Below are 17,554 nucleotides of genomic sequence, written 5' to 3'. Positions count from 1 at the left end.
TTCTCCCGCGCTGGGCAGAAGACATATTACAGCAAGTGTTTGCCTCTTTTGTGTTTTGAGAAAAATAACTCATAAAAAGAAATGCCTTGATTATTTTAGTTGAAGTGAATTATACAACATTCATTGAATAGAGAATAGTACAGAATCCACAACCTGGAAGTAGCTATCACTTGTCCGTGTTTCTAGAGCATTTCCTGTGTGCTTAACATTGGGCTGGGGGTGACTGAAGGTCATCATCATAGGACACCAACACGTGGTGCAGTACAGGTCACAGGCCCTTTCGTCTCGTTTAGTCGTTTTAAGGACATGGGACTAGGAAGTGTTACCCCCGTTGCTGTGGTTCAGTCACTAGGTCGTGTCAGACTTTTTACGACCCCATGGACTGCAGCACACCAGCCTTCCCCATCCTTCACTATCTCAGATGTATGTCCATTGAGAGGCTGATGCTAATTAACTGTCTCATCCTCTGTCACCCCCTTCTTTTGCCTATAATCTTTCCCAGCATCAGGATCCTTTCCAATGAGTTGGCTCTTCAAATGAAGTGGCCAAAAGTATTGGAGCTTCAGCATCAGTGCTTCCAATGAATATTCAGGGTTGATTTCCTTTAGGATCAACTGATTGGATCTCCTTGCAGTCCCAGGGACTCTCAAGAGTCTTCAGTGCCACAATTCAAAAGCATCAATTCTTTGCTCTCAGCCTTCTTTATGGTCCCACTCTCACATCCATACATGACCACTGGAGAAACCATGCTTTGACTAGACGGGCTTTGTCCCCATTTTAGAGACGGGGGAAAAAGTCATGAGAAATTAAGGAGCTCTGGGCCACACAGCTCCTAATTGCAGAGCTAAGAATAGCCCAAACTATGCACCTAACTTCTCTTTCCACTAAATTTCAGAAAAGAAAACTCATGACCCATAAATCCTGCCCTTCTTTCATGTGATAAGGCTAGCGATCCATGTAAGACACACTGATTCCGTTACTCAGAATATATGGCGCAGGATGTGAACACAGGTGAGGCAGGCGGGGAGAGACAGCGCTGACAGGCGACAGTGGTGAGGTGTCTCCTCTGCGCCCTTGTGGGTGAGCAGGCTTTGGACAAGCACCGCGGAAGGAGGGCAGCTTTGCAGTGGACACAGTGGGCCCAGTGGGGTGGTGGCCAGCTCAGCAGTGCTGGGCAGGGCCGGTGAGGACCTCGGCATGGTCGGGGCTGCCTGGGGGCAGCGGGACAGAGGCCCCGCGCGGTCCTGAGTCTGCGGCGCCCCCCCCAGGTGCGCCGCCACCGCAGCATCCACGAGGTAGACATCTCCAACCTGGAGGCGGCGCTGCGAGCCGAGGAGCCCGGCGGGCAGGCCTACGAGACTCCGCGGGAGGAGATCGCCCGGCTCCGCAAGATGGAGCTGGAGCCCCAGCATTATGACGTGGATATCAGCAAAGAGGTGAGGCGTCCTGCAAGGGCAGCGCGGGGCGGGGGTCGTGGACATCAGCAAGGAGGTGAGCGGCGTCCTGCACGGGCAGCGCTGGGCGGGGGTGGGGGGCGGGGAGGTGGGGGCACCGTAGGAGGGCCTGGAGGCGGTGACCGCGCTTCTCCACAGCTCTCCACCCCGGACAAAGTCCTCATCCCTGAGCGGTACATTGACCTGGAGCCCGACCCGCCCCTGAGCCCGGAGGAGCTGAAGGAGAAGCAGAGGAAGGTGGAGAGGATCAAGACGCTCATTGCCAAGTCCAGGTAACAGGCCTCGGGTGAGCCTCCGCCTCCTCCGCCCACCCTGGCACCCGGGACATCGAGGGCGCTGGTGCTGCTGAATCCAGTGCCCGGACACACGTGGTTGGTTCTCCCAAGCCTCCCACCGTGGAAGAAGTGGTTTGAGGCGGCAGCCTGGGCCGAGGCACGTGGCCGGGTCGGTGCCGCAGCCCGCGGCAACGCAGGGACCTCCTGGGCTCATGCGTGTGCTCTCATGAAGACAAACGGATGAGCTGCCCTCTGCTGACTTCTCTTCCCCACCGAGGCTGCCCTGAGTGTTCTCTTAAACCTTCCAGTTCGTTTTGAAATGTTGCAGGCAGGGGTCCTGACATGCGATTTGCCAGGGTCCTGCTCACCCCGGGGGACAGGCTTGCACACCCACAGGCCCCCGGACCCCCACCACCCTCAGCCCGCAGGTCCCCCAGGCCAGCTGGGCCATGCTGCCCCCTCCATGTCTGTGTGTCTGTGCCTCTCCAGCATGCAGAGTGTGGTGCCCGTCGGCGAGGGGGACTTTGTGGACGTGCCCCAGGACTCAGAGAGCCAGCTGCAGGAGCAGGAGAAGAGGATTGAGATCTCCTGCGCCCTGGCGACCGAGGCCTCCCGCAGAGGGCGCATGCTGTCTGGTGAGAGGGGCTGGGCCTCGCTCTGCCAGGGAGACCGGCTGCCCAGGGGTAGGGGAGGCAGCGTGGCAGGGGCTAGCGTAGAGCCAGGGCCGTGTTCCTTGAGGTCAGGATGCGCGCTTATTGGGCACCAGGGACTGTGCTAGGTTCACGGGGTGCGAAGGGACCAGAGGAGCTGACATCTGGGGGCTCAGAGTCACGATGACCCGCCTCGCTGCTGGTTGGCGGAATGGCCAGAGGCCGTGTGGGGAGCGCAGGGAGCCGCCGAACCTATGCAGGTCCAGGAAAGGCCCAGAGAAGGGGTGATGACTGAGCTTGATGGGGAGATATACACGTGTGTGCCAGAGTGTGGCGGAGTGAGGGCCAGTGTTCCAGGGCTTTCTCCCACTGCCCATTCGTGCTGCAGGCAAATGGCAGGAATGCAACGGGAAGATGGTACAAGTAGCCAATAGAGTCACCACCGTGGCTGTTGACCCAAACCCACTTTGCTGCTAAGAAAAGATGAGTGTAAGGAGCTGACTTCACACTGACACAAAGGCTAGTGGGTCTTAGTGGACACTACGGGGTTGTAGCCAGGAGAATTAACTTCTCTTCCGCCTGAAGGGAAGCACCCTGGAAAAGAGGAGAATGTAATTGGGAAGAATGGAAGAGACTCTGTGAATGGGAGGCTTTGTGGTGGAGGAAGTTGGTCAAGTCACGAAGCCTGGGAGACAGAATATTCCCACTTCCTCAACACTAAAGGTGCTTCGGATGGAGAGGGGGAAGGCTGCAAAGGCCAGTCAAGACGAATGCCCTAGATGGATGCCAGGCTTGTGATGACATTAGTCGTGCTGGCCACAGCTCTAAAGCCCTGGGTGCGTGTCAGCTCAGGATCATGGCTGGACGCACAGAGGAAGGAAAGGCTTTTCATGTCAGGGACACAGGGTTTCAGTCCTGGCTCTTTTCTGCATCTGTAAAATTTAAATCAAGATGCCTGTCTCGTGGTGTGAGGATGGAAACAAGGTGTGCTGAGCACGTGGCCCCGTGCCTGGCACCCAGTAGCTGCTCAGTAAATGCTCCTCTGCTGTAGGAGCAGTAGTCCTAGTTCTGGGGGTCATATTAGCTGAAATAGCAGCAGCTAACGTAGAAGCAGGAGGCTTTGGTGGTTTTCCTAGCTATTTTACATATGGGTATTTTCAGAAACCAAAGGGTTTTGAGATACAGCAAAAGGGATCTAAGTAAGCTTTAAGGAAGAACCTACTAGCAGTTTGGATATAAATGGACTTTAGAATGGGTGGCCAGGGAACGTCCTTGGAGATCTTTCAGAAACAAGCTTTCCATGGGCAGGAGAGGAGAGCAAGAGAAGTGACAGGCTTCAGAGAGCCCCAGCCTGCAGCCAAACGGCAGCAGAACCAGTTTGGCTACAAGGAAGCTTCTGTCAACCGCCCTGTAGTTTAGCTACAAAATGAACCGGAACCTTCCAAAGATCAAATTCCACACGCTCTGGGCAAAAGGCAACTTCCTGTTTCAAGAGTTAGAACAGACGGAGCTATTAATACTTCCCTCTGCCCCTCCCCGGCCCCTGGCTTTCCCTGCTACCGCTCCCCTACCGAAGGCGTTGTGAAAACAAAACTCACCCTGGCTTTTCAGATTCTCCCTTGATACACATGGGCTTACATTCCAGAGTCTGTGTGCGGAAAGCAAATGGTCACCCTGCTTTTGCCAAAACCCCAACTATTTAAAACATGGCTGTGGCCCGGCCAGACCTCAGACTTACCCTGTGCCCACTGCCCCGGCCTGTGGCTCATGTTCCCAGAGCCCAGCTCTGCCAGGCATGGCCGTCGCTGTGTGGGAGAGGGTGCCCGTGGGCTGGTGCAGCGGGCAATGGGTACGGCAGTCACTGTGTGGGAGAGGGTGCCTGTGGGCTGGTGCAGCGGGCAGGGGGTGGCCTGGTGCCAAGGCGGGCGGCAAGCGTGTAGCCATTGCTGGTGTCCCTGGCGTGCAGTATACGGAAGATGTGGCAATACTGGGCTTGTCCATGTGGCGTGATGTCATTGCAGTGTCTGTACTGGGTAATGGTTGTAGGTACACATGTATGTGTTTATATTCACGTATGTGATGTATGCATGGAGGGAATGTTTGCAAATATAGGAGTGTGTCTGTGTGTGCAAAACGTCTATGGGGGTTGTGCAGAGACCCATTATGTATCAGCACAGGTGGTGTTTGGGAAACTGTTGCTGTGAGTGTACAATATGTAGGTGGAGGTGGTGCTTAAAAATGCGTGTGATGGGCTTTCTTTGCAGGGTGATGGATGATCAAGGCTATTTGTGTATATGTTGTGCACAGTGTGTGTATGGAACTTTTGTGAAAACACACCGACGTGTGCAGGATGGAGAGAGCACAGCCTCGTGATCGTGAATACGTGTGACTGATTATTTGTACGTGCAGGTGGGGTGGTACTTGTGAACACACAACTGGAGTAGCGCATTGTGCAATGCCTGTCTGCTACGTATGTGAACTTATTTTGATGGACGTATTCATAATCCGTTTAGTATTTCTCTAATTTCTTAAAGAGGTTGTATTTAACATAATTAATCTTTCTTGTTCTCACTCATTTAGTATCATTATGCATGTACGTGTGCTAAGTCACTTCAGTTGTGTCTAACTCTTTGCGCCCCCATGGATTGCAGCCCACCAGGCTCCTCTGTCCATGGGGATTCTCCAGGCAAGAATACTGGAGTGGGTTTCCATGCCCTCCTCCAGAGGATCTTTCCAACCCGGGGTCGAACCAGCATCTCCTGTACTGGCAGGAGGGTTCTTTACCACTAGAGTATCATTATAAATGTCCTTATTTTGCTGACCTCTGTGGAAGAGATGCCCTTGGGGTCTCTAATCTGTACAGATCTATTTGTGGCCCTGCTAAATGTTCCCAGACTGTGAAGGTTTTAAAGTTAATATGTCTCCTTTTCACAGAAGCTGTTCTCGCCTTCAGTTGTGCCTCAGTGGGCCTCTCAATTCCTCTTTCTCTCTCCCTCTCCTAATTTTCCTGTTTCTAATCTCTCATGGGCTAGAAACCCAGCAAGTCAACACCTATCATCAGTTCAGTTCAGTCACTCAGTCGTGTCTGACTCCCCGTGACCCCATGAATCGCAGCACGCCAGGCCTCCTTGTCCATCACCAACCCCCAGAGCTCACTCAAACTCACGTCCATGGAGTCAGTGATGCATCCAGCCATCTCATCCTCTGTCGTCCCCTTCTCCTCCTGCCCCCAATCCCTCCCAGCATCAAAGTCTTTTCCAATGAGTCAACTCTTCACATCAGGTGGCCAAAGTAGTGGAGTTTCAGCTTTGGCATCATTCCTTCCAAAGAAATCGCAGGGCTGATCTCCTTCAGAATGGACTGGTTGGATCTCCTTGCAGTTCAAGGGACTCTCAAGAGTCTCCTCCAACACCACAGTTCAAAAGCATCAATTCTTCGGCGCTCAGCTTTCTTCACAGTCCAACTCTCACATCCATACATGACCACTGGAAAAACCATAGCCTTGACTAGACGGACCTTAGTCAGCAAAGTAATGTCTCTGCTTTTGTAATTATGTTTAAATAAGAGTATCTGGAAACAGTTAAAACTGGACATGGAACAACAGACTGGTTCCAAATAGGAAAAGGAGTACGTCAAGGCTGTATATTGTCACCCTGCTTATTTAACTTATATGTAGAGTACATCATGAGAAATGCTGGACTGGAAGAAACACAAGCTGGAATCACGATTGCTGGAAGAAATATCAATAACCTCAGATATGCAGATGACACCACCCTTATGGCAGAAGGTGAAGAGGAGCTAAAAAGCCTCTTGATGAAAGTGAAAGTTGAGAGCGAAAAAGTTGGCTTAAAGCTCAACATTCAGAAAACGAAGATTATGGCATCCGGTCCCATCACTTCATGGGAAATAGATGGGGAAACAGTGGAAACAGTATCAAACTTTATTTTTCTGGGCTCCAAAATCACTGCAGATGGTGACTGCAGCCATGAAGTTAAAAGACACTTGCTCCTTGGAAGAAAAGTTATGACCAACCTAGATAGCATATTCAAAAGCAGAGACATTACTTTGCCGACTAAGGTCCTTCTAGTCAAGGCTATGGTTTTTCCAGTAGTCATGCATGGATATGAGAGTTGAACTGTGAAGAAGGCTGAACGCCAAAGAATTGATGCTTTTGAACTGTGGTGTTGGAGGAGACTCTTGAGAGTCCCTTGGACTGCAAGGAGATCCAACCAGTCCATTCTAAAGGAGATCAGCCCTGGGTGTCCTTTGGAAGGAATGGTGCTAAAGCTGAAACTCCAGTACTTTGGTCACCTCATGCGAAGAGTTGACTCATTGGAAAAGACTTTGAAGCTGGGTGGGATTGGGGACAGGAGGAGAAGGGGCCGACAGAGGATGAGATGGCTGGATGACATCACTGACTCGATGGACGTGAGTCTGAGTGAGCTCCGGGAGATGGTGATGGACAGGGAGGCCTGGTGCGCTGCGATTCATGGGGTCGCAAAGAGTCGGACACGACTGAGCGGCTGAACTGAACTGAAGAGTATCTGGACTCCAGATACTCTTCAGGGAATAAATTATAAGAGCTTTGTTGCATGTACATTGTAACATCTATTTGGCTTCCTTAAGATCTTGCTTGCTTAGGTTTTGGTTCTTTGACTCTTAGGAATTGAAGTTACCAGACAACTAACCATTGGATCTGTGATACGGGTGTGTGCACGGATGTGTGCTTGAAAGGTGTTTGTGGTTGTATTTGTATGAGAAGTGACAAGTGTGTTGGGTTGTGTACAAGGCCAGGTTCAGTCATGCCCATACACACACATGAGTTGTGTGTGCTGAGTAGAAAGGTGTGGTGTTGTGGACCCATGCAGACTCGATCACTTCCTGTCAGGGAGAGCGCTGTGTCTCTGTGTGTTTGTGGGCATGTACAGATGAGCCGCGGGGCTGCGTAGGCCCTTTCTCCTGTGCAGAGGCCAGGGAAGGTGATGAGGGCCCAGGTAGGGTGGGAGCAAGGGTCTGGGAAGTCCGGTGCCAGGGTCCCTCTCCGGGGGAAGACAGTGTGACTCTGGCCCAGGTCTGGTTCTGCTCTGAGCCTGAGTGAGGCTCCCGCAGCCACACCAAGGGAGCACGGGGGCCTAGAGGCTTGCAGAGCCTGTTCCTAACACTACGACTCCTCCTTCCTTGTCCTTCACTTGGCTGTTCTCAGCATGGAAAAGAATGATGATAGAGTAAAATCTCATTAATTTAAATGTCACCACTTTCGGGCTTAGATGATCTGTTTAGAGGTGGATTGAAGTTGGCCTTTCCTGGAGGGATGAAATGAGATCTCAAGTGACAGTGGGGAATTGCTTTTGAACCCTCCAGCTGAAGTTAACGGACTGGTCTGAAGCACATCAGGAGCCTCTGTCCTCATGGGCTGATAAACACTGGGGTCACTCCGCTCTGAGTCATTGAATGAGGGCCTGGTGGTTTGGATTAGTGTGATTTTACTGCACTGTTAATCATGGTCATCAGTGATATCACTGCCTCTGAAGGTGCCACCCCTCACCCTGTCCACAGTCGTGGGGAGGTGTGAGCATCTCCCCGCTGCACAGACGGAAGGGGAGCTCTAGGCTCAGAGGGGCCAGCCTCGCCCCCCGTCACCCTGCTTCTCAGCAGAGCTTGGATGCGGCCAGGTCTCCCTGGGTCCCGTGCTCTCCTCCATGGCGACCCTGGAACCAGCTCCGCTCAGCTTGAACAGATGCCCAAGCTCAGCGCTCCTCCCTGCTTGCCTCCTGCCTTGCTCCCTGCGTGGAGGAGGGCTTCGCTTGCTCTGGGCACCGGCCTCCGGCCTCCTGACCCCCCACCCCTCCCCGCAGCCCGTATTCACCGCCCTGTTCATTTCTGTTTCCAGTGCAATGTGCCACCCCAAGCCCTCCCACCTCCCCTGCCTCCCCGGCTCCACCAGCCAACCCCCTACCGTCTGAACCCCCGCGGGGCGCCGACAGCAGCCATGTCATGCGGGTCTGAGCTCTGACGTAAGCACTTTTCTACCGTATTTCATCCAGCCCCGGGCGTGGGACCCCTGCCCTTCCCCGGCCAGCCGCCTGCACCCTCCATCCTGCCTGCCATCGCCTCTCCCGCGCCGGCGCGCCTCGCTGCTCTTCCCCTCCGTCCATCCATCCTGCGCGGTGCTGGGCTGGAGCCGGCTGGCAGGGCTGCTCCCAGGAAGCTGCCGGTCCAGTGGCTTTGCATCTCGGGCGCAGACGGGACAGAGGCCGCTCCTGTCCGCTGTCAGAGGGCTGCCCCAGCTCCCCACCCCTGCACCTCCTGTCGGCTTGCAAGCCTGCCATCTGTTCCCTGCCTCAGAAGCCCCTGAAAGCTGCTTCTCCCAGATCTTATCTCTCCCAGATGGTGCCCAGGTCTTCTGTAAATTAAAGTGTCCCCGGACAGCTCTAGGCAAAGGCTGTGTCCCTTCCCCCTAGCACACAGCCCCTCAGGTTCAGGCAGCTGAACAAGAACTGACTTCTGTTCCTTTGTCCCCCTCTGTCAGGGTTGAGGGGTGGTTTTTGCAGGAGAGACTTCTTTCTGGGTGGGTGGGCTGGAGGGCCCGCCCCCCGGTGCAGTGCCTTCTCACCTGCGTCTCTCTCCTCCAGTGCAAGCCCTGGCTGAAGCCAATGCCGCGAAGCTCCAGAGAGCCACGTTCTGAAGCCCACCTCTGCCCTGCTGCCCACCCTGGCCCTCTGCCCCTGCGCTCCGGTGGGAATGCCGCAGGGAGCCAGGCCAGGGGCTGGGGTCGCCGCCAACAGCAGCACAGACACTGTGGCGTCCACACCGCCGGGGCTCCGGCCCGAGATCCTCGCGACTCAGACAGCCGCCCTAGGCCGGGGCCTCAGGTGGCAGGGTGAGGAGCACCATCCTGTCTGCTGCCCTCGGCACAGGGAGCCTCGCTCTGGCCCTGGCTGGGGTTGTGACAGCCCTGCTGGAACATTCCTTAGTGGAGAAGACGCCCTGGTGGGGAATGCACCCTGGGCCCTCTTAGGTTAGGACTCGTCTCTCGATGCCAAGAGCGGGGCCTGCCGTCATCCCCTTCCATCAGCCCCGCCCTGCTGTCCAGCAGTGCCCAGGGTCTTGGCACATCCTTGTTTACTGGGTGCTCCTTTGGGGTCCAGTGGAGACTGACCACCTACCTGAGCCAAAGACAAGCTGACGAGAGATGGGAGAGGCTCCTTGGCTCCCAGAGGGGAGCGCTGGCTGTGGGTAGGAAGCGGCAGGTGTGTGCAGTGTCTGAGGGCAGGTTGAGAAGGGGTGGCGGAGAGATGGGGAGAGGTCTCGGGAGGGCAAGAGGAAAGGGAACGGCAGGGCTTGTGCGCAAGGAGGAGGGGGAGGACGGAGATGAGAAGGGAATCGGGTTGGTCTCCCCGGGGTGGAGCCTCAGGTTAGTGCCAGGCACAGCGCCAGGTGTCAGCTCAGCTCTCCCCACCTTGTGCCAGGATCGGGGGCTGCCAGCTCCAGGACCCCAGCGGAGCCCGCTGCTGCGGGGTGGAGGTGTGCGCTGAGGGCCCGGGGAGCGCGGGCTGGGGACAGCTCCTTCTGGGTCTGGGCCTGACCTCGGCCTCCCCATCCTGGGGTTAGGAGCAGAGAAAAGGACCTGTCTTGGTCCTGCTGGAAGACCAGAAAGTGTGGGGTGGTCAGGGTGTGGAGCGTGTGGTCAGCCACGGGGCCTTTCCCTAAACATTTCTGTGACACTATCTCATCTCCTTCCCCCTGGAATATGCTGTGGGCCAGCTGAATGTCTGCCCCAGGAGAGCAGATGTGGCCTGAACCTGGGAGGCCAGATTCTGGAGCCCTACTCTCAATCCCAGGCGTCCTACATGGGGATAAGTTGAAGCTGTTGGAGCGTCTCCCTTCTCGTGTGGCTCGTTCACACCCTGCGTAGCCGGGGGGCCAGTGGTGGAGAGACAGGAGCCAAGCCTGTTGTCCCCCTGCTCCGCCACCTTCTGATGAATGTAGCTGGAGAGGATGGAGGAGCTAGAGTGAAACCCCTGGCCCCTAGACCTTCTCTTTGCCAGGGTTGCTTCCCCGAGACTTCGACCTGACCTCCAACGTCCCTGAGAACGATCACTTCATCTTCGAGCAATTCCTCTCCACTCCTTCGTGGCTGGGACAGTTATGGTTCATATGCAAGTAAAGCTAACAATTCACTCAACAAATATTTACTGAGCACCTTTTATGCACCAGGCACTGTTCTAGGTGCTTAGGACATTCCCGTGTTTCTGAGGGTTTATAGACGGGAGGATTCGCTCACCCTCACATCTAGCAGGTTTTTGTAAACGTGACGCTTGGCTGTATCTCCCATCTTCAGCACAGCTCAAGCACCCGAAACTTGTCCTTCCTCCCCCATGGACTGGCAGGTGGGATCAGTTCCCAGGTAACCCTCTCTCCCTTCTCCGTCTTCTCCCACACCTTGTCCATCCATGAAAAGCAGATTTTTGGGGTCCTTCCATGCCTTCCCCTTTCTTCGTGTCTTTTTTTTAAGCGATATTTTTAGAAATACATGCGAAATACCAAGGATTAATGTCTGCCCCTCTGCGACCTCTCCTTCACCTCTTTTTCATAAAGCTGGCTCTTTATGTTGCTTTACATGCCTTAATATATGTTTTGTGAAGATTTATCATTTTACAGATGTGTATATAATATATATATTTGTTTGGACATCTGATCCTTTCCTGAAACTCCTGGCCAGGCCCGTTTTCTCTCCTTTCCTTTCCACAGCATTCCAAGCACACTGCGGCCATACCCCATGCCTTTTGATCCAAAGAGGGGGAGAGGAGTTATTTTGAGACAGATCTATTTTACGTTTTTGTTATAAAAGCAAATCTATTTTCAAAATGTGCAATGTCTGAATGGAATTGGCAGACGATGTGAGGGACTGGGGGGCTGCCTCTAGGTCCAGCCCCCGACCTTTCCGTCCTCCTCAGCAGCCTCCTCCTTCCCATTCCCGGTCTGCCAAGGGCTGGTCCCCAGAGCTCAACCGGAGAGGATCTTGCCAGGGCAGGACATTCTCTTGCAGTCCTGGTCTAAGGATTTGATTACACTGTCAACTTTTGATGACTCTCTAGGGTTATTGAATGTGAACCTTCTTGAAGGAAATGTTTACAGCTGTGTGCACAGAAGCAGACCCTTGCAGGCATACACGCCCCAGATGTGCTCCTGGACCACCACCTTTATCACCCTGCTGGAATATGCCAAACAGCACTGAGAATGTCTGTCTATCGTTTGATGGACCCAGGCTATGGTGCAACGGCCAGTGGAAACAGTTTGACATCTCTGGTCCTTCGGGGCAGACACATTCAAGTTCCTTGGACTTCTCACATTCCTCTTCACTTGGTCCCTCTCTGGTCTGGGTGACATTTACGGCACCTGCCTCCCTCTGTGACCTTTCTTCTGGGGCCCATTGTTAAGGGGATGGTACCCCAGTCTGGCATCCAGACTGTGAAGTCAGTCCTGAGGGTCCGAAGGACAAGGTGCATCTCAGCCTTGCCCAGGACTTTCCTGCTGCTGGGGCCCTGAGCTAAGCCAGCTCACCCTTCCAAACTGCTTAGTGACTACTGAAGTGGGCAAGGGGCTCTTGCTTTGCAAAGATTTGGGCAGAATGGAAGTCTTTTGTCCAGATCTGGAATCAAAGGTTTTGGAACCTAGCACAGAGCTCCTGGCCAGCCTTTGAAGCCTGGCCTCCCACTTTGACCTTTGCTGGCACCCTATTCCCAGCCTAAAGCATCTTGCTAGGAATGAAGGGGGCCTGGCTGGGGGCCCAGAGCTAAGTAACCCACCTGGGGAAAGCCCTGGTTACTAACCTGGGGCCTTCCCAATTAACACATTACCTCCCTCAACAATAACCAGGAGGCTGTAATCAAGTACTAATGTCACTTTAGAGATTTTCTGAGGTTGAAGGCTGTGCGTACTTGCTCACCTGTGTCGGTGAGAGGGATGCTCTTGGAGCAGGGCTGACTATAGCAAGACAGAAGTAATTCCCTTCCCTTTAGGCAGCCCCTCACCTGGCAGCTCTTAAATCTAAGGAAAATATGAAATATACATATATATACATATATCTATTTATGCACATATTGGGGCCAATTTGATTTGCTAGTATTAGACAATAAACTATACAAGGAAATTGATGATCTTGGTGTCTTTATTTAGTATAAAAGTGACCTTAGAAGAAGAGTTAAGGTTAGGTAAACAGTGACTATCTGTCAGGGCTCTGTAACAGCCCCTTCCCAGGGAGGGGCCATCCCGACTGACAGGTGAGAGCTTGCTTCCTTCTCAGCAACGTTCTTTTTATAGATACAGGTACTGAAGCACTGAGTGAGCTCTGCGTTTGTATCTTGCAAGTTTGTATAAACCCAATCCAGGAAATAAACGGTTTGTACAAGTGGCATGTTTCTGGCACTGCGTGTCCATGTCTGCCGTGCCTGGCCTTGGGGTCCATGGCAGAAAGGGGGAGGAGGCCTGGGCTAGGCCTTCCCTAAGGGACCACCTGCTCCCCCTAAGCCGTGGGCTGCCCCCCTTGGCCTCCCTCCCGGGCAGGAATCCCAGAATTCTCAGAAGGATGGGACCTCCCCACAGACTGGGGCTGATGGTTTGTGGTCAACACCACTGTCATCTTTTTGATCCACGTGATCCCAGATCAAGACTTGTCCCAAGAACCTGAACAATGGAAGTATCAGATGCTTTAGGCCCTGGAACCTTCCACTGAAGTCAGGGTGAGGGTTGGTATCAGAAAGGCTGCCTGAATTCATCTAGCTTCAGAGATTTGGGGCCACATCTCTTGGCAGGTACTCAGCACTTATCCTTTATTGACACTCAGTGTGAAGGACTTTAACAGAGCTGCTCAATTTGAAATCTGTTTGTGAGGAGTGAAAATTAAGAATTAAGAAATTCTTAATTAAGAAGCAGGTGGAGAGTGAACATGAACCCAGGACAGCAGCAGGCTTTGCTGGGCTTCCGCAGGATATCTGGGGAGAGAAGGTGGCATTCATGGTTCAAGAAAGAGGACATAGGAAGGCAAGCCTGATTAGCTTGGTTCTATCGGCTGGTTTTGAATTCTGGACACCTCTTCTCATCCCTAAAGGGCTAGTAGCATGTATATTAATGACTGGATTTTGGATTTGGCGACATCCCAAGAGAGTTATAAACCTTAATGTCCTTTGTGATGCAAGAACTGGGACCAGATGCAGGCTCACCCAGAAACCCGTAGAGCTGGAGGAGGCGTCCTGGAGAAATGGTCCACGTGCCGGACCTGCTCCTCTGTCCGCAGCTCCCGGTCCAGGCCAGAGCCAGGGGCTTGGAGAGGAGGTGGAGTGTGATGGCCCGGCTTCCCTCTAGGCGGAATGCTCACAGGCCCTGGCTGCTCCACCCTCTGGCCCAGATCAGTCCTTCCATCAAGCCAAGCTAGGGGTGCAAAAGAGGTCGGTAGTCAGGAACCAGACATGAAAAAGCAGCTCGGAGAAGGCCCTTTAAGGAGCAGACTTTGTAACTGCATGGGCATGTCTTTATTCTTGATGAGAGGCATGCTGGGGCCAGGCAAGCAGCCAGACTTCAGACCCTGCTGCTGCAGGGAACGGGGGCCATGCCACACACCCCCTTATCCCCAAGCCTCCAGTGCAGACCTGGCTCACCCCACTGCGAGACTGGTGCAGGAAAGGAGACGTTGTGCTCAATTCCTGGCCCCGCCCCTTGCTAGCTGCATAAAGATTTGGGCAAGTCACTAAAATTCTTGAATCACAATTTCCTTATCTGTGAAATGGGGGTATTAACTACCATCCATAAGGAGCTCTCGTGAATGTCAAATAAAAAAAAAATGGATGGAAAACACTTTGAAAATACAAATTCATTTACAAATGTGAGGAGACGGTAGTGACCCTGTGTTGGCCCCTTGGATGTCTTTAGGGTCACGATGAAGGGAGAGGGAGATTGTTTCCTTGGAGATCCTTGGCTGACCCCTCGGTCTTCGCTGGAGAACTTCGGCAGGGCCCCTACCCTTCAGCCATCAGGGGTCCTTCCCCTGCCCACTTCATCCCTGTAGTCCCAGGAGCAGCTGCACTCTCCCAGCCCTTCCCCACGGACCAGAACAGGCATCCCAGGGCCTGCGTCCTCCTCTCGGGGGTTGCCCCCATGAAGGGGCCCCTCTTCAGGATGGTGGGCTGTAGACAAACCCCTCAGGCCCAACCCTGGTATGCAGTGCTGTCATCCGAGGATCAGATGAAGATGGTCCAATTTCCGGAGAGTTCAGTTCCTAGCTTACAGGCGGGCTCCACGGCTGAGAGGTAGGAATGCCTAGCTGCTACTCCTAGTAGCTCAGATGGTAAAGAATCCGCCTGCAGTATGAGAGACCTGGGTTTGATCCCTCAGTTGGGAAGATCCTCTGGAGAAGGAACAGCTACCCACTCCAGTATTCTGGCCTGGAGAATTCCATGGACTGTGGTAGTCCATGGGGTCACAAAGATTCGGATACAACTGAGCAACTTTCACTCCTGTGGGAGCAGTTTGAAACTACAATTAAAATCCGAGTCTTTCATACAGCAGCACTAGACAGTAGGCTAATAATAGTAATATTAATAACAATTATTACAACTATATGAGAATAGTAATAACAATGGCTCATTAAGTATTCATTATGAGCCAGGTCCAGTTCTATGTACTTCACATGCATTTACTCACTAATTCTCACATTTATGTGATTATTATCCAAGAAACTGAGGCATAAAAAGAGTGAACAGAATATCTAAAGGTCTTATGAAGCTAGAGTGAAGCCCAGGGGACTCTGATTTCATAGCCTGAGCTCTCTACCTACCAGTTTCAATGGGAATTATATGGCCCCCTAAGGGTGATTTTGAAAATTTTCAGGAGGTCTTAAGTTGTCTCAGTGTTAAAACTCAGTAAAACTTTTACTGGCATTTAGTGGCTCCAATGCACAGGAGAGTTTTCCAAAATAATGAATTGCCTTCTGTCCTGTATAACTCTCAGTTCAGTTCAGTCGCTCAGTCATGTCCGACTGTTTGTGACTCCATGAATTGCAGCACGCCAGGCCTCCCTGTCCATCACCAACTCCCAGAGTTCACCCAACTCATGTCCATCAAGTCGGTGATGCCATCCAGCCATCTCATCCTCTGTCGGCCCCTTCTCCTCCTGCCCCCAATCCCTCCCAGCATCCCTCCCAATGAGTCAACTCTTCTCATGAGGTGGCCAAAGTACTGGAGTTTCAGCTTCAACATCAGTCCTTCCAATGAACACCCAGGACTGATCTCCTTTAGGATGGACTGGTTGGATCTCCTTGCAGTCCGAGGAACTCTCAAAGAGTCTTCTCCAACACCACAGTTTAAAAGCATCAATTCTTCGGCGCTCAGCTTTCTTCACAGTCCAACTCTCACATCCATACATGACTACTGGAAAAACCATAGCCTTGACTAGATGGACCTTTGTTGGCAAAGTAATGTCTCTGCTTTTGAATATGCTGTCTAGGTTGGTCATAACTTTCCTTCCAAGGAGCAAGCGTCTTTTAATTTCATGGCTGCAGTCACCATCTGCAGTGATTTGGAGCCCAAAAAATAAAGTCTGACACTGTTTCCACTGTTTCCCCATCTATTTCCCATGTAGTGATGGGACTGGATGCCATGATCTTCATTTTCTGAATGTTGAGCTTTAAGCCAACTTTTTCACTCTCCACTTTCACTTTCATCAAGAGGCTTTTTAGCTCCTCTTCACTTTCTGTCATAAGGGTGGTGTCATCTGCATATCTGAGGTTATTGATATTTCTCCCAGCAATCTTGATTCTAGCTTGTGCTTCTTCCAGCCCAGCATTTCTCATGATGTACTCTGCATATAAGTTAAATAAGCAGGGTGACAATATACAGCCTTGACGTGCTCCTTTTCCTATTTGGAACCAGTCTGTTGTTCCCTGTCCAGTTCTAACTGTTGCTGTATAACTTTAAAATGTACAAATAGACTAAATCCACTACCAGTGTAAGTCAGTCATATTACAATTCATAATAGTTCTAAAAAGTTTTTGCATGCTTCTGCTTTTTTAAAAAATGAGTTTTCTGAATAACTCAGTAAGCTAAGAGATGCTTATTATGGAGAAGACACTTAAATGGAGTAAAGACATTGTCTCGGAATTATTGAATAATCTACTCCAATCATTGTCTACACAATGGATCCTAACACTGCAACTGCTGTAAATTTGGCTCGGATGCAGTCGTCTTACTGAAAAAGCAGAGGCTGATTGCAAACAGTTGACAGAGGAGCTATGAGAGAACCAAATATCATTAAAGCAAAGATTCTTGAGATGCAAGGTCTCCTTGGCTCTCCTTAGTACCTGTTTTTAGAAATTATTTCACATTACAGTATTGCCTCCTTCATATTTTTTAAGTTTTTACAGCCCAAAGATGAACATCTGTGTTGTGATAACTGCACGTGGAAATGTTCGGGGCAATTGCCTGCTGTTTTTCTCAGGGTGCACGTTCAATTGCTTTAAACAACTTATATCACCACTTCCCTTTCCAATCTGTCCTATATTGCCCATTGGAAATATATGATCTCCAAGGCCTTTTAATCCCCCAGATTGAAGTTTGCCTGAACGCACGATGGCCTTTCAAAACACAGATCTGTGGGCACTTCCCTGGTGGCCCAGGGGTTACGGCTTCACCTTCCAACGCATGGGGTGTGAGTTTAAGCCCTGGTCAGGGAGCTGAGATTACACATGCCCCCGCACCCAAAACACATTAAAATAGAAGAAGAAGAAGCAATATTGTAACAAATTCAATAAAGACTAAAAATAGTCTACATCAAAAAAAAAAAAAATCTTAAAGAAAAGTAAAACACAGATCTGTGACTGTGACATGGTTCCACTACCCCATCCCATGTGGTAACATGGGAGCTATTTTTAACAGCACACACCAAATCCAGTTTTTGGCTTGTGGTTTTGGGTGGCCTGTGGGATTTCAGTTGCCTGACCAGGGAACATGGGCCACAGCAGTGAAAGAGCCAAACCCTAACCACCAGCCCTCCAGGGAACTCCCTCTCTCAGTCTGTCTGCACTCACATCGTATTTCCTCCATTTTCTCACTTTGTCATCTTTAACTTGCTTTGCTACGTTAGCTCTACGTCAGTGAAGGCTGTCTCCCTCTTTTATATATAT

The 17,554-nt window shown here is 51.8% G+C and overlaps 1 protein-coding gene across 4 annotated transcripts in view; it reads left to right on the top strand.

Moving 5' to 3' along the window:
* Positions 1-12,441, top strand: part of PLEKHA6 (pleckstrin homology domain containing A6) — a 59,888-nt gene extending 47,447 nt beyond the window's left edge. For 3 of the 4 annotated variants that reach the window (XM_068985835.1, XM_068985833.1, XM_068985836.1), the window contains 5 exons: positions 1,269-1,436; positions 1,593-1,726; positions 2,219-2,364; positions 8,270-8,393; positions 9,012-12,441. In XM_068985835.1, coding sequence (XP_068841936.1) covers positions 1,269-1,436; positions 1,593-1,726; positions 2,219-2,364; positions 8,270-8,385 — 564 coding nt within the window. In that variant the 3' untranslated portion in view covers positions 8,386-8,393; positions 9,012-12,441. The remainder of the gene's footprint in view (positions 1-1,268; positions 1,437-1,592; positions 1,727-2,218; positions 2,365-8,269; positions 8,394-9,011) is intronic. The other variant, XM_068985834.1, reaches the window with a different exon arrangement.
* The last annotated feature ends 5,113 nt before the right edge of the window (positions 12,442-17,554 follow it).

Source organism: Capricornis sumatraensis, chromosome 14 (assembly GCF_032405125.1).
Source record: "Capricornis sumatraensis isolate serow.1 chromosome 14, serow.2, whole genome shotgun sequence".
Lineage (NCBI taxonomy): Eukaryota > Metazoa > Chordata > Mammalia > Artiodactyla > Bovidae > Capricornis > Capricornis sumatraensis.
Note: the sequence above shows the minus strand (reverse complement) of the source record. Positions and strands in the feature narration are given on the sequence as shown.